Source organism: Melozone crissalis, unplaced genomic scaffold (genome assembly GCF_028551555.1).
Source record: "Melozone crissalis strain CALT ecotype California unplaced genomic scaffold, PUWL_Pcris_2 ptg000027l_1, whole genome shotgun sequence".
In the NCBI taxonomy this organism is placed as follows: Eukaryota; Metazoa; Chordata; class Aves; order Passeriformes; family Passerellidae; genus Melozone; species Melozone crissalis.
In genome coordinates, this window is record NW_026535805.1 from 58,952,163 (window position 1) to 58,979,578 (window position 27,416).

At 36.2% G+C, this 27,416-nt stretch overlaps 1 protein-coding gene across 1 annotated transcript in view; it reads left to right on the top strand.

Annotated features, from left to right (window-relative positions):
- NBAS (NBAS subunit of NRZ tethering complex) overlaps positions 1-27,416 on the top strand; it is a 160,890-nt gene that overhangs the window by 113,996 nt on the left and 19,478 nt on the right. The window contains exons 45-49 of the mRNA XM_054279753.1: positions 1,319-1,537; positions 1,784-1,986; positions 8,770-8,859; positions 11,145-11,340; positions 26,327-26,466. Coding sequence (XP_054135728.1) covers positions 1,319-1,537; positions 1,784-1,986; positions 8,770-8,859; positions 11,145-11,340; positions 26,327-26,466 — 848 coding nt within the window. The remainder of the gene's footprint in view (positions 1-1,318; positions 1,538-1,783; positions 1,987-8,769; positions 8,860-11,144; positions 11,341-26,326; positions 26,467-27,416) is intronic.

Consider the following 27,416-nt stretch of genomic DNA (forward strand, 5'->3'; position numbering starts at 1 on the left):
ATTTTAATGTGATGTGGAGGCTATGAATTTTTCCTTGCTTAGAGTAAAACCTGATACTGAGGCCTTGTTCACAGTAACAAACTCAGTTAATTTGAGTGGGAATGGAACTCTGTTGCATTTGAAACTGTATGGTAAAATTCCCTTTGTATTGTGTTCAAACTAGCAAACTTTCTTAGCTCTAACAATAATGTCCACTCATTTTGCTTTCATCCTTAAAATATCCAGGAGACCATTAGTGTGGTTCACAGTAATAGCACAAAAAACCAGGAGTAATCTATAGGTCTTTCACTTGTGACTTTTTATCTAGGGAGTTTTACAGTATGTAAACTGTAAAGGTTTCCACTAAATAAGGCTTATCAAACTTTTTATGGCTTTGGAAGTAGCTAGTTAAATTCATGCTGTAAACATCTCTTGGACTTTGTATGAATAATGCTGTAGCAGTTTATTTGCCTTCTTTTATGATAATTCATCTTATTTCCTATTCACTGTGTCATACAGATTTAAGCATTTTTATTCTATTCCTTGTGTATTTCAACTTGAAAGTTAAAATTGTTTATGTCTTTGCTCAGTATTGCAGCAAATAAAACACCTGATGTTAAAAGTACCCAATGCTTTGGGTTTAGAGTTCAGACAGAGGACACTCCCACCCATTGGAGAGTATATTGCAAGCATTGTTAAAACGTACTTGAAGTTACAAATGAGAAAATTGTACATGAATGTCTAAAACCATGCTTTAGACTTTGTTTTGGACTTAGAGCCCAAGCTGTGTCTGACAGAAAAGTCAGACTTTGTTTCAGTTTAATGCCTAGATACAGCTGGTTGTACAGGTCTTCAAAAGTATTTTGTATCGTTACTATTTTGTATACCTTGGGCTTTAAATAGATTGATTTAAAAATTCTCAGTCCTTGTGGGGTTTTTGCTTATGGCTATGGTCTTATATTTTAAACAATGGTCTAAACCTGACAAAACTAATCTTAGGTAAGTTATCCGTCAGTCTTGTAAAGCAATTCTCACACATCTCTCAGTGAAGAACTGGAAATGAAAGATTATAAGGTGGCAGTCTACAAAAATAATATAATTAGGAAAAGGAGTTCGTATGGTTTAAAATGAACATGAGTCGGTTAAAAGAAGGACAGCAGGAGAAAGTAAAGGAATACTGATCATTTTAATAAATTACAAGAAACAAAGTTGTTGACTATTAAATACTTCATTTAGTTTTATGCTGTGTTGTGGAGCCACCTGACCTCTTGGCATTGCTGTAATACAAATAGTAGTGTACAGGTAATGAATGAATAAATAATTAAGCAATCTTTTTCAGCTGCCAGTTGAAGCCAGGATAGAAGTGACTAAGAAGGCTATTAAGGCAGTCAAACATCTTTCTGAGAAATCAAGAAAAAAAACTTCAGATAATGACATGAAAGATGCTGAAAACCCATCTGCTAATTATGAAGAAACACTGAATCATTTGCAACAGTCTCTTGCTCATCTGGAAACACTTACTCACAGTTTTATCACTTATTTGAAAAGCAGCAAACAGGTAATGATTACTGATCAAGTGCTTGCTTTGAGTGTTACCATGACTAGCAGTGATAGACATCAATCTTCTGTCATATTTTATTAATGTTTTCTGCCTTTGCTTTTGTTGACCTGGATTTTGAAAATTCAATTCCATCAATCTTTTTTTTTCCTCAGTATATGTTAATTCCTAGCAGAAAGGAAGACTGATGCAGCCCTGTAAATAAGCAGTACACTGATTAGTGTTCCAAAAACTGTCTGTTCACAGGATGCACTACAGAAATACGGCTATTTATATGATCTATCAAGGTCAGAGAAAGAAAAAATCCGTGAGCAGGCAGTAGCCATGTGTATAGATGGTCAGCCCCTGGACATGGTGCAGCAGTTGCTGCAAGTGGCTGTTGGAGATCTAGGCCTTTCTCCTCGGGATATTGTCCAATGTGCTATCAAAAAAATTGTAGGTACATTAAGGTAAGCACAAAAATCTTTCTTCTGGATTTTTGAAAGGTTTTTTTCCGATGGTTGCGTTGGTGTGTGTGTTTGTTGTGATTTTTAGTTGTTTGTTTTGTTTATTTTCAGTGAATACTTGTTTACTTTTAATGTCTGGATTTTGTAGTAAGAGGAAAGTTTTTTGATTATGTTTTTGTTTACCAATAATTTCATGTTATATTTTTATGAGCTGGGGAAGCCTGAGCAATTTGAACAAAGACAGACAGAACTTACAGGCGCTTTTTAGTTAAAGCATTGGCTTTACAGCGTTGTTCCATTATGTGCATGTGCCCTTGGGAATTTTTGTAACATTTACAACAGCACATAATTCTTCCTGCTTAAACAGAGTTAAAAGGCGTGTTTATTGGAAATAGTAACTCATGCAGGTATTTGGGCAGCAGAGGCCTAGTAACAGCTTGTGCTACAACAGTGTGTCCTACTAGAAGTCATACAATTTCCATCTTTGGAAAAACTTGCTGAGCCATTTCTAGGAGCTGGGCTTTTTTTTGTGCTTTTTTTGTGCTGGTTGGTTTGGTTCATTAGAAATATTTTATTCCCCCTCATTTTTTTAAGGGAATGCAGGGAAGCAGGGAGGATAATTTTATATAACCCATTTTAAATTGAACAGATACTTCTCATTTAACTATTCATGCAAAACTCTCTTCTGAAGTATTTCTCTTTCAAAGAGATGTATACATGCATGCATGCAACAAGTATGAAAGAGTATTCTGCTGTTAGATGTCTGGTAAACACTGTTTAGCACTTCTAAGACCAGTTTAGAGAAATAAAACTTTGAGAATTTATCCTGTTGTTCTACGTGCAGATAAATTATATGGGCAGGATGATCTGAATGCATACACCAGGAATTGGAAAAGAAGTCTAGCATGGAAAGTTTGCTATGGCTCTACTGTTTCTTCAGCATGCATGTATATATTATAGCAGATTGAAGTGCCACAGATGAAAAGAGGGTAGCCTGTCAAATTGTTTGCAGTCCTCTTTGGCAGAAAATTGATTTCTCCCGTCACTCACTTTAAGAATGTTCACAGCATCCCCAATGATGATAGAGCTTTTGCACAGCAACATAAGTAATAATCTTTCTTGTCTGAGTTTGTCCATTTGAAGAAGAATAATTTAGCTTTAGATAATAACTGTCCTGCTGTTCCTGACTAGCAGTGTGATGTATCTGGATACAAAGCTCACAAAGTCCAGTTATTTTGACTATAATGAATCTCATTAACATGCAGAGTATGACAAACCTATCAAAATTCTCCTTTCTACTCTGCTTCTTATCAACACTTTCCTGCAAACTGAAATTCTTGTTCTTTATTTGCATTGCAAGGCTGGGATGGCTGCAAGTTGATTTAAAGTTCTGGGACAGTGACTGTCTCCAGTAACTCCTATGCAGCACTTGACTGGAAAGAGGGGAATGACTGTCTCATAGAGAAAAGTGTAGTGGCAAAGCTGGGCAAATGAGTTGGAAGTTTCAATTAAGCTGGTTTGGTGTGTGTTGTGACCTTATGTGGTCAGTAGAAATGTTCCACTCCCACTCTGCTGCGTTTTTGGGAAAGGATGAGAAAGATAATTTTTATATCATTTTGATCAATGGAAGGTTTGTCTACTACAATTATAAAGAACATGAAGTGAAAATCTAGCATCGGCTAAAATAGAAAATACTTGAGACAATATCCTCCCTATGATGAAATTCAGAAAGGGTTAATATTATAAAGTACTACATATAATCTAAATATAGGGAGGAATTAAAAGAATGGTTGTTACTTGACATCTCTTAAATCTGCTGGTATTCCTGTTGTTATGAATAAAATTGGATTAATCTCTGTCTTATGCTCAGATGTTCACTTTCAAGATACAACACAAATTACATCATCTTGTCAAATACTTGCATTTCTACAGTCAAAGAAGCAGTCTTGCCTGTGTAGCTGGGAAAGGCAAACTTTTACTCGATAAATACAACATTTCAAGGGAATACCCTTTTTAGGTTTATTTACTGGAGCTTTGATATGTTACACAGTGTGGTTATTTTATACAGTAGTTTTGAAAGAGATTCTGTTGGAAATTTCTTTCTTTGACAATTAACCTTCACAGTAGCAGCTGGAAGGCTGTGACACTGAACTTGGATTTCCTATAGCTGTGATGACAAGGAATGTAATTAAGGTATTGCAAACATAAGTGGAGGAGGCCTGTATGGATGTGAAAAGTTATGGTATCATCAGTTATTTGCCTGAAAATTAAGCAACAGTCCACCACTTCTGTGAATGAAAATACACATCCTTTCTTTCAGTTACATTAACTACAACCATCCTTCAAACACAGTAAAATATCTTTTGTTATTAGCACATATAGTCATTCTTGCAGAAGAACCTTCTAGAAAGTAATGTCTTCATGAAAGCTGAAGTTACTTTTTGGCTTCATTTTACAGCAGCGTATGATATGACAGGCTTAACAACTTTGATACCTTCTCTGAAACAGATTTTTTGTTAAGTATAACATAGTTATTTGCCTAATCTGGCATTTTAAAATTTGTAAATCATCAGATTGCAATTTTAAGAGCAGTATTGTACTCCAGTTCTTTTAACTACTTTTGTCCTCATTAACTCTAGTTTTGGCACACAAAATTCAAAATAGAAACTCTTGCATTGGTATGTGTAAAAGCTCTCCACAGAGCATATTTTCATATTTTACATGATTTACATATTGTGCACTTCCTTGTTTGCCTGTAGAAACAGCTACTATAAATAAAAATCAGTTGCCTCTTCGATAGAAACCATGAACTTGTGCAAAATAAAACAAAATATTTTAGCAGCTATGGTCTCCTGATTAGTCTTACCTAAGACTCAGTTTAATTCCTTGCCTAAGATCTCTGGCATGGTGGATAGGAAACATTCCGTGATCCATGACTGCAGGCATGTCCATGGTTGGTCAGTCAGGATAGACATTTTGTCTGTTGAAGACTTCATGGTCTCCTTCACCTGCTGCTCCTAGAGTTCTTCTCTTAGATGTCCACAGGGATATAGTGTTTCATGAAATTTCACCAGGCAGTGAGCAGGAAAGGTTTGGTGAAATTTTGAGTTCCTTGTCTAATGCCCACTGTTTGTTGAAGAGGATAAATCCAGCTTTGTTAGAAAGAGTAGCTACATTAACAGGGAAAAGAAAATCAGATTTTTTATTACCTCATCTCATTTGAGCAGAGGTAATACAGAGTAATTTTTTAACTTGTATATAATGATTTTGTGGTATTTTAGATGGAAATAATGGTTTACCATTAAGACATTTATCCCCAGCTTTGAATGGTAACACCATTAGCCTGTTATTTCCCTATTTTCCTCATATTTAAATATGACAAAGCACAATCAGAAGGAGGAAAATAAAGCTGGAGTATTTTCAATGAATACCGTAATTAGGTTAAAAATTTTAGATTAAGTTAATTTATTCTTCCGAGTGTTCTTTGTACTTTATTCTGTTTGAGGAATGTGATTAAATATGCATCACTTTTTCTGACACTGAACTGAAATCAAAATAAGCCTTTATCAGTGTAATTACAGCAAGCTCATACCTAGGAGTTTTGAGGTGAACACTAAATCATGTTCTGTTGTTTAAAACATCCATAAAATAGCATATAATCTGTGCGGAAGACTAATCCTTCATTAATTATATTTGTTTCTGTTAGTAGCTGCTTATTTTTAATCATTAATTATTAAGAAAAGAACAAGGCAGTAATCAGTGGAAACTGGACAGGATTATTTGTCTCAAGAGCTGTCATCTCTAACCATTAGGCAGTAAAGGCAGTATTAAGCTTAAAAATGGCTAGCTTTCAGTCTTTTTAGATTTTTAAAATATTTCCTTATTCTAGATAACTGTGGCTTACTTCTTAGATTAACCTTTTTTTCTCCTTTCTCTGTGCTTAGTACAAGACACCTGTCTGTGTCTGACAAACTTGAAGTGTTCGTACATCTGTTGTTCTGGAAAATCAGCTTCACAGATGTCTTGTCAGAGACAGTGATTTTTTTGTTTTCTGAAATGCCCATTAGTTCTTGTAGCTAGATTTCTTTTGACCCATTTTGGTTTGGTTTGGGTTTGTTTGTTTGTTTGGGGTTTTTTTGGGGGGGTTGTTTTGTTTTAGGGTATTTTTGAGTTGCTCAGAGCCTGCTTGTGACAGGAGCTTACAACTTTCATTTCTGATTAGAGAGATGAATGGTTTTTGAAGAGCAAGGGCTAGGACTGTCCAGAACTGATCTCTAAATTGAGAATACCCAAAATATAAGGTTTGCTGGTCGGTTTCCTTCGATATGGTATTCATGTACACTAAACATAAGTCAGTGCAAGTAAAGCAGTAAGAACTCACTTTCTGTACACTGTACAATCACATAATGGTTTGGTTTGGAAGGAGCCTTTAAAGGTTATCTTGTGCAACACCCCCTACAATGAGCATGGACATCTTCACCTAGATCAGATCACTCAGAGCCCATCCAATCTGGCCTTGAATGTTTCCATCAAAGGAGCATCCACCACCTCTCTGGACAGTTTGTGCCAGTGTCTCACCAGCCTCACTGTAAAAATTCCTTCCTAATACGTAGTCTGAATTGACTCTCTGATCTGTCACCATTTTTTCTTATCATCCCCCTTCAAGTATTGAAGGGCTGCAGATGTCCTGTTTATTTCTGTTTCAATACTCATGCTCTTCTTAGTGTGCAAGCTTTACAAGTATTCCAGTTTCCTTTTCATATGCCATGTTAATGCCTATTGTAGATGTGTTTTTTATTACAAACTTAATTGAAAAAAGGGCGCAAAAAATGGAAAATTGAAATCTGACCTGTAAACAAATCACTAACAAAGTGGGTTATAAAAAGAGTGTTAATGAAGTGTCTTATATCTTTCTTCACTCTAGGGATAAATTTTTCTAGCTTTTTATGTTTTAAAAGAAATTGAAACCTCTCCTAATGAATGTAGCCAGTTGCATAAAATGATTATTTGAATACTAGTCTGCCTTTTACCATTTCCACATTTCTGCCCTAAGGGTGTATTTTTTTTTCTTTTTCCTAAACAGAATGCTCAGTTCTGTTACATCTCCTTTCTGTGAAAATACACTTTTTTCTTCTTTTTTTGCCTTCTGAGGATGAAGTTTTTGGTAATGGATTTTATCTTTTGGAGACATATCATGTATCTGAGAGTTTAAAACCCTGAATGTTTCTATATATTCTGTACTATAAATTCTAATTTGACTGTTTCCAGATATTCTGAAGATTTCTAGAAAAATATTGAGATTCAAGCTTCACTCATAAAAAAGTTATTTAGCTTCCATATGCTAATACTGGTACTAAGAACAGCATTTTATCATTCATATGTACAATATATTTTTTGAAGGCAGTGTTATCTGCCTTCTACTATTTCAAACTTTAGAAGTGCAATATAATAATATAAAATGAGCATGCTAAAGTTTCATCATGCAACAAATCATCTTGCATCTGTTCTGAATAGAATCATATTGATTTTTAATCCAGTGTTGTTCACTGGAGTGGTGGCCACTTACTAAGATAAAATATGAAAGATGAAAATTCTAAATGCAGGAAGACATTAAAGGTTATAAAGATTTAGGTCTCTATTCCATATGATATAATCACTGTCCAGGAAATATATTTATCTTTCTGATGTAATAAATGACAAAACTGTTAAATATTTTCTAACTCTTGACAAAAAATATTTTTGAATATCACAGTTATTTTTGCACATTACTATCAGCTGTGTAGTATTTTGGCTTTAGATGGAACAGTCAAATTAGTCTGGGCATGTTTGTTATTGGTAAGAGGAGATCTAGGAAGAGGCTGACATTTTTCGTATCAGAAGAGCTTTGACATGGTGATGACCTATGGAGAAAATACCCTTTTCCCTGGGTTTTTCAAATCATCCGCAGTCAGATAACTTGGTAACTATTTGTCTTTTTTTCTCTCTCTTGAATGCAGCTTTGACAAAGTAAGCCAGGCAAAGCTGTTGTTTTTCCAGTTCATCCAGGCATCACTGCTGCTCAAGTGGTTTCCGTGGGGAGACAAAAGGCAAAATCTGTCCCTCTCTCAGCACTGAGTCTGTTTAATGGAAAACCTTAGCTGAAAATGTCACTTTCATTGAGTTAGGAGCAAAGCTTACTTTCCTACCAGAGTGGCTTTGGGTTGTATGTTTGTTTCTTTTTTTCACCCAATTTTTACAACCTTTTAACCTCCAAAAGAAAACTGTCTTTTAACTGAAACATCTTGGGATGGGAGTGTTGAACATTTTTCTATTCCTCTGTGCACAGAGGCTGCTGTTCCATGGTGGCTTGACCCCAGAGAAATCAGCAAATAGGATACTACTAATTCAGGTTCCAGTTGAGCTAATTTAAGCCAACAGAGATGCTGCAAGAGGATTTGGACAGAAAGTATGGTGACATTTATTTATAATTTCAGGCCTGTTTAGTTCATATTGATCTTTAAGGTAGTGAGATTACAAGTGAATATTCTGCTGACCTAATTAATCTGTGTTAGAAGCACTAAACTTTAACTATGCTTTTCCTCTCAAGTGTCATTTAAGAGTTCTAGTATTTTTTCCCACTCTTGTTGGTTTTTGCATTACTCTGACATAAAAATAATGCTGCTAGTTAAGAAGCGAAAATTGAACATTCTTACAATTATTGAACAATTCATATAAATCCTACAAGTGCAAAAAATTAGATAAAGTATTAGGGACCATTTTAATTGTAACTTTCTCTTCCCTTAATAGTGGAAATGGTGACGCATCTACAACAGAGAAAGATCCACTCGGAGTCCTTGAAGGTATAATTTCTGCAGTGCATGCAAGCGTTGAAAAAGGGTAAGAGCTTCCTGTATGGATTCTTTGGGTAAGACTTTGAAAGATGCTTCTCATGAAATCTTTGAAGGTACAATACTGAATATGGATGATTTTTCTTCATGGATATATATAATGGGTTTGCACTTAATTTTCTAAGACTTTATTCTGGAACAGGCTATCATTTTTCATGTTAGAAGTCTGAGCCCTGACAGAAGCCTTTACTTGATCATTTGGAAAAAAGCACTGAACCTAAAATTTAGATAACTGTATATTATAGTGAAATGAGAAAATGGTTTTTCAGCTGTGACTGCTGCAGATTGTATATCTACCAGGAGCATGTCACTGTTTTTGTTTTAATTTAGTTGATAAATTGCAAATTATAATGATTCACTTTCAGCTATCGTAATTTAGATATCTAAGTTTGTCCATATTTGTAAAGTGTAGTGCAGAAATAATTTCCCAGATGCTGTATGATGCTTCACCACATTTTTTTCTTCTCTTTTGGGAATGTCCTTCCTTCAGATCACATAATGACCTGTATGTCTCACTGACATTTTCCATTTCACTTCCTGTAAAGAAAAGGAAGAAACAAAAAAAAAAAAAAAAATCCTTTTTTTCCCCCCAGATGTACAAAAGAAGAATTCATGTATAATAATGATAATAAGATTCCATACTTTCTGGTAGCCACACAAAAATAGTTACACTATTTTTTGAGGCTTCTGCAATGAAATTAAATGAGTTGAATGTTGGATACTGAAGTAGACTGAATTGATGTAAAGATTTGCAGTAAATATAATTTGCAGTATTCTAAGTTATAAAGGACGAGTCAGTACTATTTTATTCTGAGATACACTTTCTAGAGTCTTTTATTTGTATACTTCATCAACATTTAACTGCTGAAACACAGCAGGCTGGAGTGAAAGTAATTATGATTGCAAGAGATTGTTTATATTCCTTTAAATATTTATTTATTAACTTAAAACTCAACTACTCAATTTATGAAACAGAAATATTTTCCTCAGGAAAACATATGTAAGCCTCAAGTGCATGCTCTGCAAACTCTTGAAAGAATCCAGCAAGTCCCTTTAATTCCCAGACTTTTAATTTACAGTTTGAATGCCACCTGTTCAGCAAAGGCATGTCTAATTCAGCTAGAGTTCTGTGCTAACAGCATCATTCAGACAATATTAAGCCTAAGTAAAATTGAAATCCTTGTAATATGAAAACCTCACATGTCAGTGTTTATTATTTCATAGCTGCAGGACAGGTTAACTTGGTATTTTCTGTCTCATATTACTTTCTCTGACTGTCTTCTTAAGACAAATAAGGGAAGATGAGTTACAAATCACACTCCACCAGGAGCCCCTTGCTCAGCTTCCTTTTTTAAGAAAAAAGTTTGCTTGAGTTTGAAACATTACTGAAAATTAAAATGGTATTTACTCATTTGGTATCTGTTTGTTTTTAGCCTCCAAGGGACAGCCCAGATTATTCTGTCTCCAGCTGTGAACTGCTTGGTCAGTTCATGGTGATCTGTGAACTGTGAATGCTTCCACACAGTTAAAATGTATTTGATAGAATTCACTTTCTGAATCAAATTATTTACTTAAGAGTTTTCCTAATTAACAAAGTCTGACTCCAAAACTTAGGAGTTTTAACATCTCTCTTTTTTTTCTTTCTAAGGATTTTGGACTTATTACAATCATTATCATGCTAAGAACTTAGAATGATGAAGCTGGCTAGAGATGGTACAGGAAAAAAAAATAGGGCTAGAGCTGTGAATAGGAGAAAATAATTTGTGTGTGTGGAGTGGAAGGAAAGGGCTTTTAAAGGAAGACAAAGAGTGCAAGTTGACAGTATGAATAAGCATTCCTAGATAAGTGTCATACTAAAAATGCAAGCATTCAAGCTGGTTTTCCATACAGTCAGATGGTGTGGTAGTACAGGCATCAGTCAGGCCTGTACTACCCAGACCCCATGAAAAGTCTTGGACTTCCAGATGCTGAAAGCCAGCACCACTGTATGGTACCAAGATACTTTATGGGAGAATATGTAAGTCTACAGATGGATTCCTGTGGTATTACATGGTTGTTTGAAGTCCAGAAAAGTCCTTCTTACGCTACACAACTTTGGGCTCCTGATTTACAAGGGCTGGTTTTCCTGCAGCCTCACAGAGGTCAGAGCTTCCATTTCCTGGTGTTAGGTATTTCTTACATCCTGAATGTGCTTTTTAAGTTTTAAAAATGCATGTAGTATTTTCATTATGATTATTACCTGAGACTGTTTAACACAGTATTTTTTAATTACAGGGAGAAAATAGTTTCTTCAGATGACCTTCTGGAGTGGTTGAGACCTTTCTGTGGTGATGACTCCCTGCCAGTGAAGCCTCGCATCAGGGTATTGCAAATTCTGGAGCAAGCCTTCCATCTCAGTGATGAGGATAGCAAGCTGCTTGTGTACTTCAGGACACAGGCTGTTCTCAGAGCCTGCTGGCCTGAAACAAAGGTATTAATACTATTGCTGCAAATTACAGCATTAAACTGTTTTGTGTGTGAGGATTACATAATGAATCACTGGTCTGCAGTATATGGTTGTGATGCATCCTGCTGTCGGGAAACTAATCCTACTTTCCTTTTTAAATCAAATTTCTGATACATTCTGATTCTTTGAAAAACAAAGGTACATAAAAGTAAAGGACTTCTCTAATTTTTGTTTAGGATCAGGAGTACATTATACTGAACTTGATAGAACGCTAGTGATTTTCCTCCATTTCAAACATTGACTTTGATGTTTTTGTACCTTCTTTCTTTTCTGACCATTTTTTCTGTCAGTTTTATCTTCCCTCTTTATCTTCCACTTGGTGTCACATTTTACTCAGAATAAGAATTATAATTACTGGCCACTGGCCAGACTTTTTTTGTCTTGAGCCTTTAAATATTATTGTATGAATGTGTAGCAGTCTTGAAATCATGTGAAATACCTCTTGCTGCAAGTAGAATTGTTCAGAAGCAGAGTTACTTTTTGTTCATTTTCTAAGTGCCTCTCCCTATGCCAAGACCTTACAGAACAAAAATAGAATATTTCTAATAGTTCCCAGAAAAATCTATGAACAAACTCACTTTATATTCATATAAAACAAAAGCAATATCTCAATTTTGACTTGCTGTGCTAAATTCATCCAAGGGAACAATCCTAATAAGAATCTTAAAAGGAAAAGAAAGTACTTATCTCTTGGTTTCTTTGAAAATTACTTTTTCTCTTGTATTTACAGTAATACCAGCATTTTACTCCTCAACTACTATGCAGGTGTCTGTGATTGGATTCTTCATTTCAGTCCTTTGTCAGTATTTGTGTTGCCTGTGACTTGCTTTCCAATTCAAAGTCATTTCCAATTATAAAACATTCAACTAGAGTATGTCTTAAGAAAACAAGATGCAGGCAGATAATAGCTTTCAGCCATGTTTGTAGAAGACAGAAAAAGAACCTGTATTTGACAGAAGCCTTGTGAGACTCATTACAATTGTGATTTTACTTTAAATATTTATCAAAATTTTATTTTCTCCCATAATCTTGTATGTCAGGATGTATAACTTTGCAAAAAGAAACTCTCATCCATTTGGTTACAAAACCTAATTTTAAGACTTAATTGAATGCATTTCATATGCTGCTGGCTCATGTGTAGCTCACTGCCCACCAGAACTCCCAAGGCTCCTTCAGCAGAGCTGAGACAGCCACAGCTGTGCTGTCCCCACCTGTGCTGTTCCAGGTGCAGCACAGCTGTTAAACCTTGTGCAAATTTTGCTGCCTCAGTTTTCCAGCCTGTTCAGGCCTCTCCATATAATCACTTACTTTCAGTTTCCTGAAGGGATTTTTAGAATACTCCTAGTTTCAAGCAGGAAAACCTGGTTTTCTTTTTGTGAGGGAAGAAGTTTGTACTGGCTGAGCAACAGTTCATCTGCTCATCACAGAGTTGCTGATCACTTCAGTGCTTCACACTTTTCCTGATGAGTAAGCAAGTAGTGCAAGAAGACATGTAATAAAGCTTGAAAAATGCACTAGATAAGCTCAAACCTTTCAGAGATAACTGTATGAAAATATGTACACAACACCATAATACTAATTTCTCTGTATATACTATTTATTGTTTAGCTAAGCGTAGAAGTAACTTTCATGCTTTACAATAGTGAAAACAGTGCTTAAATGTACATACATAGAAATAATTGGTTATGCACCCCAGTTTCTGCTACAGAGTGCAATTATAAGAATCCTATTGGAATATATTAAAAGTTATTCTCATTTTCATGTCAGCTCAAGCTCAGTGTGGTTGATAAGAACCCTTTCTTTTCTTCAAATATTTTTTGCTAGGTAACTGACATGTTATTAGACAGCACAGTCATGTTGGCTTGTCCATTAGATACCTGTCACTGAAATTCAAAGTTCTTCACAAATGTCCAAGAAAATAAATAAGTGGTCTCAGATGTATTTATTTTGGATTTTTTTCCTCTTTTAGTCAGCTGATGCCAAATGCTAATCTACAAAGTGATACGAGAAAAGCAAGTGATGGCCTTGTTTGAGGTCCTATTAAGTTTGCATATTTTGTGAACTAACAAACAAGGAAAATATAATCATAAGATAACAGATTGAAAACCCTACATTTCCCAGTCCTTTAGGTATGTTAGTGGAACAAGAACACTGCAGAAGTCAGTGCTTACATGGTTGCTGGAAAGCAAAGAGAGAAGTTTCTGTATGAGCTTTGGCAGAGCATTATGGTTAAGACACAATTTTCTCATGCAAGTTCACACTTCAGGTACGAAGACCTTTAAAAGCAACCCTGTTTATACAGGAGGGAGTATTGAAGGACAGCTTAAAAGTTTAATCAGGTTGCTGAGTAATCCTGGAAGAAGTAGAAGGCAGGAGGAATCTCATCTTTCAAACTATGTCAGTCTGCCTGCCTTGTCTGTAGGCATCACTTTTGCTAGTATCACTACACCTTTATCGATTTGGTCATCCTTTCTCATCCAGAAAAATAATTTTAAAAACCAATCATATCTTAAATAAGTGGGGAGGGAAGGGGCTGTGGATTGAATGCTGGTTTTAGATTTTATAGGAATGTATTTAAAGGTTGGTTTTCAGGGCTTTTTAATGAATTTTAGATTGCAAATTGGTCAAAAATGCATTCATTATCTTGCTTCCAGATTGTTGTATTATTACTTGTGTGGCATTTCTTACATGCTTTTGGGGGATCCCTCTTCTCCTATAGCAATCCTTGGCACAAAAAGGGACAGCAGATATTATAAAGTATGAATGTGGATTTCTATTTAATAAAGATAATTTTAATGATATTGCAGCGTTCAATTACCAGAAAACGTGTGAAAGCCACCCTCAGTGTGCCTACTAATCCTCTTAGGCAGGCTTTGCATACATCAAGGAGGGACTTAATATTTAATTATGCTCTAGGTGCTGTAAGTAGTGGTCCCACAAATCAATGTGCTGGGAAACAGGCCAGCTCCTACAAAATTAAAAATGTACTTTATGGAAGCAGCTACCTGTCAAACATTCAGAAACACAGTGATTTCCAGTTCTCTAATGATTAGTTAACAAAATTAAAAATTCAGGGGTCCTCATTTTTCAAAGGCTTGAGAGTCTTTAATTCACATTCCAGTAGCATCCCACGCTATGGAGGAGGAGGAGGCATGCCTTGTTTTAATCCCCTTGATGAATTTTATCTGAGCTCTTCAGGTTCTGTAATTTTCTAGTTAACTGGTGCATGAAAAATATGGGTCAAAATACTGGCTTTTTCTGTATTAAAAAATGTTGGAGGGAGAAGAAAGACATCATTTAGAATGTTGGTATCAAAATTTATCTTTATTCATCTAAGGTGGGAAATCCATTTCTTTTCAAATAGTATAAAAATATAGTCTGTAATGACTCAGTAGTGTCTAACAAGCCTGAAGTGTCAGCTAACAGGTTGTGTGTGTGTGTAGTTAGCTGTTCAGCTCAGTGACCAGTTAAAGGCATAGGTTACAGAAATGAGTTGGGGTTTGCCTCAGGAAGTTACAGGGGCACTAAAAAGCTTCTGGAAGTACACCAAGGCTTACTTTCATGTACAAAGTTATTCATTGTGAAGCTTCTACAAGACACACCTTTTCTTAAAAGGATTGTTTCATTATTATGCAAATGCAAAATGTAATTACTACTTGCATGCCACTTAAATGCAAATAGCTTTGTCATTTAGAGAAGGTAATCTCATTTAGCCTTCTCCCTCATATTGTTGTATTATAGTTTTTTCATGATCTTGGGGTATAGAGAGCTGCTGAGGGCTAAATGTTTTTGAAAATTTGAAGGAATGTCTATTAAGGATTTAAAAGTGTAACTTCGGGCGCTTCTCTTATTTATTTTTTTCTAAAGTTTAGCTTTGAAATATTGACAAATTAATTGGTGTTGTGTGTGTGGGATGTGCCCAGAACATTCTCCTTCTTTCCTGCCTGTGTGGCAGTTGATGTATGGCATATGCAAACTTGTGTCTCAGCAACCTCAGTAATGTCTGCATTGACTTTCCGAGAGCTTGGGGTGACTGTCAAGACTCCATTGCTGCTTTGTTCATCTTTTAACCCTGTTAATGGAAAATGTGCAGTGAAAAATGTGTTAATGAAAAATGGTGTTTCTTCATACTAGTTCTTTGAGAAAGGTCTCAATGGGAATATCAATGTCCAGTGACTTTCAGCTTTTTCCCATTTCCTCTTCTCATGTCATAGATTTAAACAAGAGAAGTCCATTTTGTTGAAGCCATTTATCAGGTAATGTGTATTTAGTTTGATCTGGCAAAACACAAGGGAAGAAGCTGTATCTGTTTTATCCTCAGCCATCTTTTATTTGTGAAAAATGCTTAATTAGAAGAAAGATTTATGTTCCTATCAACTCTGAGTAAATTTGTTATGATGTTGTTTATAATTCTAGAGACATTGTTTCTCTGCTAGTAATGCATAAAAATTAAGCTTAAGAAATTTCATTTAAGTTTTAATTAATATTTTAAAACACTAATTTCCATTCCTTGAAGATGCAATTCATCCATATGAAAACATGTGATTTTTTTTTTCAGGGAACATAAATTGTAGCGTGTATGATTAATTAAATACTTTTAGATGCAAATGAAATATTCTTCATTAACTACACAAGTATAGCAGATAAGACAAAGTGTAAAGAAAAGCAGCAGTGTGAGTGCACACAAGTTTTGAATTGAGCCCTGGGCACTGCAATGTCTGACTAGTAGCAGTGGCTTCAAAGGAGTATAAGAATGCTCTGGAGTGGATTGATGGGGGATCATTCTCTTTCTCTCATAGGTCTTTTGTAATGAAGGTTTAAGTGCAGAATGGTTGAAACAGTGTATAATCAGTTTTGATCCCAGAAAAATTAAGAGCTTATTCGCAATATAATCAGACTTCTGTTATTATATTTCAAAGAAATCAATGGATAAACTGTGATTCAACCTTGGGTATCCTCTGCTAAATTTTTAGCCTTAGGACACACCATGCATCACTGAGCACAAAACATGCTGAAACTTTGTGAAGGAGGGATGCCATCCAGAGGGACCTGGACAAGCTCAGAAAGTGGGCCCATGGGAATCTCATGAGTTTTACAAGATCAAGTGCTGGTGCTGCACCTGGACCGTGGAAAGTCCTGGTGTCAGTCCTGGTGTCATCCTGGGGGATGAACAAACAGATCACAGCAGCCTGGCTGAGAAGGACTTGGGGATGCTGTGGGTGAGAGGCTGGACATGACCCAGCCATGGGCCCCTGCAGCCCAGAAAGCCAAATGTGCCCTGGGCTGCATCCAAAGCAGCGTGGGCAGCAGGGGAGGGAGGGGATTCTGCCCCTCTGCTCTGCTCTGCCCTGGTGAGACCCCACCTGCAGGGCTGCATCCAGCTCTGGAGTCTCCATGAGCAGAAGGCTGTTGAAGTGCATCCAGAGGAGGCCACCAAGATGATTTGAGGGAGGGAGCACCTCTCTTGTGAGGAAAGGCTGAGTTCTGGGATGACCTAAATTTGGCCTTCCAGCACCTGGAAGGAGTCACCAAAATAGATGGAGAAGGACTTTTTACAAGAGCCTGAAGTGACAGGACAAGGGGGAATGGTTTCAGACTGGAAGAGAGTAGGTTTAAACTAAGTGGTAGAAAAAAAATCTTTACTGTGAGGGTGGCGAGTCACTGGAACAGGTTGTCCATAGAAGTTGGGGTTGCCCCATTCCTGGGAGTATTTTAAGGCCAGCTTGGAAGGGGCTTTGAGCAACCTGGTCTAGTGGAAGGTGTCCCTGCCCATGGCAGGGGTGTTGGAACTGGATGCTTTCTAAGGTCCCTTCCAGCCCAAAGCATTCTGTGATTCTGTGACTTAGGCTTTTTATGTGATTTGTTAAGTTTTGTGGTTTTTTAGGATATTAAAATCCATAAAATCAAATTTTTTATTCACTACGCTTTTTCTCTTATTCTGTTGTTTACTCTCAGTAACCAATTCCAGTCACACCACCTCCTCCACAGCTTTTTCTCTCCATAAGTATCCTCTCCTCTATCTCAAAACCCACTGTGATATGTAGTACACCTCCTGAGAAAGGTGATTTGAGAAGTGAATATGCTGTCCTTGTGGAAATTAAGACTCCATGGTTATGCATCCCAGCACCTTGATTGCTCTCTTGACTTCATCTGTACATCAACCAGAGGTCTCTGGATTTCATTCAGCGAGGCTCAGGTTACTGTTTTGACTTGATTAGACTAATTTAGCATATTTTAAAATGCAGTAGTGTTACCATTGTTACATTTTATTTGCCATCATAGAGTCGTTTACTTACCTAAGACTTTTTTTTTTTAAAGTCTTTTGGAGGTTTCTTTTGACATAAATTAGCCTTGACAATCATTTGTCTGTGTTTTTGTCTGTTCCATGCTTGCAGTCTCTCCAAAACATAGTTTATGTAAACAAGGAAGCAGCCATAAACCCATGAGAAATTCTACTTTTTACCTTTACTATTTGGTTATAAACCGCTTTTTTTTTTGTTTACATTTTTGGGTTTTTTTCCCTCTTAGTAGATTATGCCCTTCAATGTTTCTAGTCAGGAATGTAGTTCTAAGCCCTTTGAAAATATATGTAAATTGTAAAACTGTTTTTCTTTAGGCATTTTTAGTGTTAGTATCTTAAATGAGTGTGTTTTTATTAATAACTGTGACAATAGATGCTGTCCTTTTTTCCAAACAGTTTTCTTATTCCATCAGCCATTGTGCTTGTTGACAATTCTTATTTAGAGATCTGCAAACTCTGTATCATCTGAGTGACCTCACTCAGGTGTTCTTAAAATAGTTCTTACTTAATAGGAATTTGTGATGTTTCATGTTGATTGAGAGAGTGAGGGGCTCTTTTTCCACATTGCTGCTATTGTTACTCAGGCAGCCAGCTATCAAGACTGTAACTGCATCAGCTACCCCAAATCAAAAAGAAAACCAGTAACTGCAGTGCTTCTTTAATGCCATTTGGTATGACAGGTGCTGCCTGCCCTAGTCAGATTATTTTTATGGCTGCAATAGAGCTACTCACTTATTTCAGTTTTTACAGCTTAAATAATTTTGTGATAACCATCCACCGAGTATTTTATTTGCTCCTGCCTAGATCATAACAACAATGAAGGAATTCTTCTTTTTTTTTTAACTGGAAAGCGTTATAATACTGAAAGAGTTAAAATACTGAAATAACTGGAGTTGACATCAACAGTCTTCTGTTCCTGTAAGACAGTGTCTTAGTTTAGTTGGAGTCTTTCTTTTTAGAAATATATCTTTGACTTTTCTAGTCCTGCCTATTTGCAGGAAGATGTTTTGGAAGTACTAATTCTGAAAATGTTTTACTTACATGTAAACAGCTTTTACAAGAATTTTTCTTTATTAGCAAGAATTGCAGACTTTGGTTATCAAGGCAACTGCTATGCATAGGGGTGAATACTGTGAGCTTGTGGATGCTGCTTGATGGTAGTGATGATTAGAAGGGAAACTTAGAAACCATTTGTGTATGATGAAGGAAATGGCTGATGCTGAGTTAACAGCTTAAAAGACATCTATAAAGATGAAACTCTTGTAATTTCTGGGCTGTATATTCTAATGCTGTTGTCTGGTCTGTTAGAGTATTTATATAATATATAAATTCTGAATTACAAAACAATGATTAGTAGTTGATGCATACACAGAAGATTACTTAACGTGCCTGTGAGTCACTCATGTTGCACAGGTGTTAGTTTTAACTATACACACATCCAAATTTTTACATATTAGCACACACCTAGTCAAGATACAATTTAAATAATGTATGTTAGTCCTGTCTCTTTCAGTTCCATCTAGCTAGCGATAGGAGCCTTTCAAAAGCATCTTTTTTTTCATTATTTGCTGTTATTCTCCCTACCAATATCTATGTACAATCCTCAGAGGTTTTCTCTGTACTTGCAGATTAGGACATAGTCTCCTGCGGAATACAAATGAATGGATTTTGTTTTCTGCATGAGTTATTCATTTTTATGCATTAGGCAACACATTTGTGTTTATTGAATCTATATGCATTTCTTAGTGAGCTGCATATGAAGCAGATAAGGAATTAAACAATATATAAATCACTTCAGAAGAAAAAAGTTCTTGAGTATTTCTGTAAGAACTCAACATGTGGCTGTGCCTTAGTTTGATTCATCACCAGTAGGCTTCCTGTTGATTTGGTTTTTTAACTTGAATCTCATAACTTGCATATCTTGTACACTGGCTTTAATTTGAGCAGGATTTTACCTGTTCTATTATGTGCATCTCTTTAGTTTCTGCATGCAGCAAGCTTGCATATGTGCTCAGAATTCAGTAATAGTTTTAATATGTGAAGCCCAGCTCTCAGGAAAGTGCAAGAATGCCTGACTTCAGAGTTCTTCCTCCTCTGGGATATAAGGCACGGGTTGTGAACAGTGAGTTTGTTCATGCAAAACCCTTGATTTCAGTTTTGATTTTGAATTGATTGCTTTAAGATTGCAGTTTTGATAGCAGACACTTCCCTCTGCTCTGTCTGACAGTGTTTATGGCTTTCAGTCTAGGTCAGAGCCGCCCCTGGTCAGTGAGTTCAGCTCCTGGCCCTGCACAGGACACCCCAGGAGTCACAAGTCACACCCTGTGCCTGAGAGCACTGTCCAAACACTTCCTGAGCTCTGTCAGGCTGGTGCTGTGCCCACTTCTCTGGAGAGCCTCTTCCAGTGCCCAGCCACCCCTCCTGGTGGAGAACCCTTTCCTAATATCCAGCCTAAACCTCCCTGACACAGTCCTTGGAATGTGGTTGGGGATTTTTGTATTTTTTGTTGGTTGGTTTTGTTGTTTTTAAGTAACTATCTCTTAATAAAACTTGCTTTGCATTAATTGGGAAAACTCCATAAGGATAGCCTCACAAAAGCTGCTTTCAAGCAAGGGAATTTAATCTGCAACGAACTGGATCATGTTTTAGCTGTTGTGTTTTTTCATTAAACAGCAGCTAAATCCTGTCGTTATACAGGAGCATTTTGTGAGGCCAATGAAACTGTTTTTTAAAGTTGCCATGTCTCAGCTGTGACTTACTACCACATAAACTTGCATTTACCAAAATGTGTTGAAAGTAGAATTATCAAAATGTGAACTAGGGTAGATAGAGAAAGCAAGATCAAAACAGCCTATTCAACTCTGACAGGCTCCTTTGCCCTTGACTTTCTCCATCCTGTTTATCATGGCCCATATGCTGGTGGACCAGTGGCTGAATGGTCGTGGTTTGTTTTTCCAAGCCTGTTATTAGTCTCCCCAGCCTGACCCTGTTGTGTCCTGGAGGATTTTCCCCTCAAATTTAGGATTTTCCCCTCAATCACAATTTACAAGTTGTTTAATGTGGACTTTTTTAAAAAAAAATCCTAGTTTAGAAATAATGGGATGCTGGTGTATGTTGCAGGGTGTAGCACTTTTGTTTTTGCCTTGAAAAAGGGTTTACTGTTGCTCTAGCATGTGAAAATCTTGAATAAGATGTTTAATATGTGCTTGTGGTTTTGCATTGTTTCACAAGTATATAATGTGTGTAGCATCAAAGCTGATAGGATTTCTAACATCTTGAAACAGTTTGAAGATGATGAAATAAATAATAGCCTTTAAAAGCTCCTAATCTTACATGTGCAGAGTCAGTAGCTGTGCCATTTCAGGAAGAGTTGTATAGTGTTGCAGATTGTGTTTGTTCTTTGGGTTTTTTTGACTGATTTTTGCCATTTGTGTTCATATTAGGAATAATTGACTTTAAAATTTCTATTTAACTTGTAATTTTTTATGTCCTTTGTAAAAAGCTTTTAACTTTGCAGCCTTGTACTGGAGGTAGGTTTCAGTAACTTATATTTGTGCAGACTTTCAGTAGCTCCATAGATACCAGCAGAGCAGGGAATGACAGATTACAGCCTGACATGCCAAGTGGAAGGACTACTTTCTTCAGTGACCATACCCTACTGGCATGTTGTATAGGAAGGACAGTATTTTCTTTGCTGATTTAGTTAATTAGATTGTGAACTCTTTGGGGCAAGGCTGCTGAATTTTTGAGCCATGAACAGCACATCAAGATGGCAGTTACAGGAATGCAGTCAAATTGCTACCAATCCTTTCAGTTGTTGTTTATAAACCATGGTAAGCCCTGTCTAATAAGTGGAAATTTTAGCATCAGTGTTCCCTATTTCAAATTTGAATAAAATCTTTGATGTCACATCTGCCTATTACTTTGAGATGCAGCACAGATAAATTCTCTATCACTACAGCTTGGGCAGGGGGGTGGGGAGATATATAAAATCAGCATTTTACAAGGAAGTTCTGAGAAATTGCAAAACAATTGTCTATTGTAGCAATAAGGGACCAGTCAAATGCTTGCTTAGTGCTTCTATTTTGAATGCCATTTTAATTCAAATTTATGCTGCAGTGTTGAACATGAACATATTTTGAAATACTTACATTTACCATCTGGTAGATGTAATAAAATTCATTTTATAATCATGTAAAACAGTAAGATTTTGGTTGCATTCCTTGGTAATGGTAAATTTTTCTGCCTTGAGGACAGGGAGTTGCTTTTAAGCATGGATATAGCTTTTCTCAATAAACAAGCAATTATAGTGAAAATATTTTTCTGATTTCATTTATAAACATCCTTATAATTTATCTCCTTTGTAGTCAGCAAAATCTGTTGATGAAAGCTGTGGCTCTGTCACACTGATACAGAGTAAAAATTGAATTTGCAGAATAGATACCAGTGGGCAGAGGGAGGTCGGAGTCTGTCTGCATTAGTTTTCCTGCTCACCATTCTCATACAGAAATAACATTTTTCTGTTATCTCAGAGGAAGGAGAGAGTTGAATTGACTGGGTCTTTTTATTGGCATTTCCATTCTTTTTTCAAACAGAAGGCACTCTCATCAACCAAGTCAGTCAGCACGATTGTCAAATTAAACAGCTTTAGCAATAAAGCATTTACAAGTCTATCAGATGTGTCTGTCCTGTTGGATCAGGAGACCATTACATTAGTGGATATCTGTAACTTAAGGACACAGTTCAGATACAGCAACATTTCAAAGTTGCTGTAAATACTGGTTTTAACTTTGATTTCAGGAGTGAGATAATATACCAGACTGAACCACTGATTATGCAGTGTTTTAGTTTGGTACATTATCTCCCTCCTCTGCCATGCCAGAGGCTTTTTTTTACCAGTCATGTGTGATTTCCACAGTTTTATTAAGCTTCATCATTCTTCAAGTGCATAATCTTACAGTTTTTGTAAAACTTTAGGTTTCCAGAAGCTACATAACTAACTTGTGAGGCAACTTTTCATATATGGACTCCTTCATCTATACCACAGGTGATGAGTATGAACCAAATAACAAATCTGTAGAATAACATTATGAGTCAAAACTTAGTGCATTGATAGGCGATAAACTGAGTGCCTTCAACATTTTGGGCATCTAATAGGATCTAATCTGTGAGGAAAGAGTCTTGTGAGATGTAAGGTAAGTCCAAAAGATTTGACTGTAAGGCAGAAAAGTTGGATTTATTTGAAGAGAAATTTTAAGTGCACAGAGTTTTTAATTCAACACTGAATCTCTCGTAGGCTATGACAAGCTCATGCTGTTTGTGTAGCCAGTATTTTGCTTTGTGAATTTCCTCTATGATTTTTTTTTTAAGGAACCATTACCATATGCAGATGTTTGTATATTCTTGATTCTGAACATATGTAGTCCCTCAGTAATGAAATTGTGTGTTTTAACAGTTTAACATAAGGTTTGGCTTTACTTAATTTGTATTTTGTTTTATAATCTATCATGAGGATAATTTCTGCAATTAATTCCCCTAATTGACTTTCCCATTGTGGTAAATATTTGTGCAGCCTTTTAATGAGAAACATGATGCCAGCTGTGTTCTACTGCCAAAGAGACTGCCTGAAACTGAGGACAAGTCAGAATTGAGCAAATCTGTTGTTAAAACTGAAAACCCTGCTTCCCTTTTCCTTGCTTTTGTTGTTTTGTGGTTTGTTTGATTTTTTTATTCCACTTGTTTTTCATATTTCTTTGGGTTCATCTGAAGTTCATGCCTAGCTATGGACCTCATTATTCTCTTTATTGACAGGTTCTTTACAGGCACTTGTGTTAAGAGGGCTCTGAGCAGTTCATGGTGGGTTATCTTGGCATGATTAACCTCAGAGTGATTTAGAAAGATATTTTGGGTTTTTGTTTAAAAAACAAAAAAAGAAGGGGAAACAGAGTGCCATTGTCCCAGTACCCTGTTTACAACATTCAGAGTCACCTGAATAGATCATCCAAAATTGCTACAAAGAGAATGTTCAGTTAAAAGTGGATTTTTTAAAAACCTGTTGTTGCAACAAGACAGAGATGACTAGCCACAGCACCTCATCTCAGCTAGCTTTCACTTTGTGAAGGTGGAATTTCTACCTTATTACACAGAGCTTGCTCTGTTTCTGCTGTGGGAGGTATCTGCTTCCTCACTGTGCTCCTCCCAGACTCAAAAAGCAAAGACAGTAATATAGAGCAAAATTTAAGTTCTCTCTATGTATTTTATATAGATCAATCCGTCTGTCTAGATATATGTATGTATATACATACAGATACATCGTAAATATAAATGAAAACCTCATTCCTATGTGCTGTTTCAAGATATTGCTTCCTTCTAGCAAGGAACTGTCACTGAAATCTCTCTTGTTTCACATTAAAGGGAAGTGACATGCATCTAAAATGTCATAAAAAGAGTGAATTTTCTCTAGTCTTCTTAAAAAACACAAATCATTAACACCATAGAAAGTTCACTTAATTTTTATTACTCTTATTGAGAAACATAGGTGACTTGAAAAAATGCCATTGTAGAGAGAAATGCTGTAGAAATGCTCTCTTATTTGAGAATAGAAAGGTAATTCTTCTGATTGACTTCAGTTGAATTAGCATGTGTTCTGTAATGAGCAATCATGTTGCAAGGATCTAGCTGTCCAAAACACAAAATTATGGTGCTAGATGAATTAAGCTCATAAAAAAATGCAAACCAAAATTTGTAAAGATGCATTATTAGGCAGAATTCCTGGAATTCAGTTCATGTTGAGTAGGATGTCTGATCTGCTCTCTGCTACTAGTAGGGGACTTTCTCTGATAGCTTTTCTCATTTATTCATATTGTCTTTGCCATTTATTGCCATTTTTATGATTATAGTCAGAAAGATCTTAACATTTAGTCTGTGTTTTGAAGTAGTGTGCTGTTTGTGAAGATACAGTAAAATGTACTCAGTGGGCCATCCAGAATGGTATGTACTTGGTTTCAGTATATAAAGAGCTAGTTTTCTGAGGAAGAGGTTTGGGGATGGGTAAGCAGAGTGAGAGCTTCTGTTGTCTAGCTAGTACTTAACTTGCTAAGATGGTAAATTTTTTTGAGCCTTAGAGGTTAAACTCTTCTGTTTCTTTTTTCCTTTTTTCTTTATCTCCTTTCTCTTTTCAACCTTGCCATTTCAATATCTAGTATTATAATACTATATATTATCAAGTATATATATTACAAGTGGGTAACGGATGTCTGCTATGTGACATTTGCAGTAAAGAAAAATATTTCAAGTGGACAGATCTAGGGAACATTTTTCACTATCTGAAATGTATGGTGCTTTCAGATATACTCTGGAGACAGAAGCAAACAGTTTTTCAACACTAAATATTTTAAAGTCACAGATTATGTAGGCAACTCAATAAATGCATCAGTAATGTTTGTTTTTCCATCCTCTTCTGAAAATTTGCCCTTGATGTATCAGAGCCACTTTGAAGAGATTTGGGATGCGATCTTTAATCTTTCAGAGCAGCTGTAGAACTAAGGAAGACTTGGTCCATGTTTGATGTCTTAGAACTACTTGGGCTGAAACAGAAAAGTTAACATTTAATGCTGTGTATCTTCAGCTGAATTATAAGATGAAACTGAAGTGTTTGATATTCTGAAAGTTTCTGGACTCTGGAAGAAAAGTTCAGCATTAAAATGTTAGTAATACAGAGGGAGCTACTTTGTTATTGTAACAAATAATTGTTAAACTCCAAAAACTTGTGTCTGTCAGGTAGGCAGCGAGTTGTTACTCCATTTGTGAGAGCCCTCCTGGTGTGATATCCAAGCTTTTAAACAGCAGTTATTTCTTATTTAGTAGCAAGTTGGTTCTCATTTACAGCAACCTTCCTTTGACAGTCAGACCTTTTACCCTGCACATTTTTACCATGAAACTGCAGGCAGTAATTATCTTTAAAAGAACCTGTCATCAACTGGAGTGAATTCAAGTCCAGGCAAAAGCTGCAGGTTTGCAACAGATATAGGCACTTGTCCCAAGACAGAATTGTCAGGGAGCTGATAGGGCAGTGGGGTTTTTTTTTCCCCTTAGGTACAAACACCTGTACAGAGAAATACTGTGTTGTTAGCAAGCGTTCTTTGCTGGGGAGATGAATTGAGAAGCATCTTTCAAGGCTCTTTTCTAGGTGAGAAATGATGAGGTGCTGTAAATTCAGATCAAACTATTGAATTTTCATGGATGAGGGAGAGTAGTACATATTAGGAAAGCACTGGACATAGCCATTCTTTGAAAATGTGTGTGTATATGTCTGAAAAAGAAATTTACGGAATTTTTTGTTTGTGTGAAGAAGACAGAGATCTGATCCTCTGAACTAATCAAAGAATGTACATGTGTGAGATTACGTTGTTCTAGGAATGTCCACCTAAGTCATTCCACAGCTTCTGTGTTTTCGCATTTTATTTGCATGTAGTTGAAAATGAGAGATAAGAAAATGGGTCTCTGGGAAAATTATGTTTACTGTGTTTCCTGCATTATTTTGGAACAGTGATGTTCTTCACAGATAGTTTAGCAATTGCTTTTGAATCATTTATTTCTGGGGATAAAAGAATAATCTGGTTTAGTTAGTTTGTTTTTTGTCTCTTTCAGGTAGAGATAACAGATATTGAAAATGAAGAAAAAAGATACCATCTCTTCCTGGGACTTCTGGAGTCTAGTCAGAGTCTGTCTGAGTTTCAGCACTTGGTCCTGCTGCTTCAGGCTTGGCCGCCAATGGACAGGAGCAATGGGTGAGTGTTTCTTCAAACCGCCATGTAAGAAAAGAGTTCAAAGTCTAGCTTGATACCATGTTGTTCTCAGTCCAGTAGCTGAATAGTCAGTGGCTGGTAGGGGTGCATCCTTTGGAAAGGGTCATACTGGGAAGAATAAATGGTTTATTTAAAGCAGAGTTGAATCAATCCATTTCTTGTAAAACCTGTATATACATATATGTAGTCTCTGTGATGAAGGAAGGCAGAAAAACATTTTACTGCCTGAACTGTAGCACTGGACAGCGTTCTATCTACTTATTATTTCAAGCTACGTGTTTTGCTCTTGTTTTTAGCAGTATAAACAGAGTCCATAAAAAAAGAACAGAAAGTTCTGACTGTTCTTTATATTCAAAGTTGCACTTTGCAGAAAGGCCTCTGAAAGATGCTGATGTTCAGATGGATGTGGCAGACAGTCTGCAGGAGGCCTGGAAGGGTAATGGTACCATGAAATGGCACTTCTCTTGTCTAGATCACTACCTGTTATTTCTGTCTCTGAATAAAGCATCCAAACCAATTTAAGATTAAAACAATTATAAGACTTTAGAATTGCACCCATAAAGTGGATATTAACTGGAAGAAGTAATTTGGAACATCCAGACTATAGGCAATAAAATATTTTATCAGTTCTTTGGGTTTTTTTCTGTGACTTTCTAAATAGATTTGAAAGTATAGAATACAGCAGCTAAATTTTTAAACTAATTTTTTAACTAATCACTTCTAAGATATAAGTATTCAAATAAACTCGTGTGGAGAGGCAAGGATTATGTATCTTTCAGAGAGCAGTAATATTAATAAATTTTTTGGCTAGCCATGTCTGACAGTAGTTAGTTTAGAGTTATTAAGTGGTATTTATTTTGGATTACTTAGGTGTATTGATTACAACCTATTTTAACTTGGGGACTACATTCACACACAAAGTGTTTATGTAC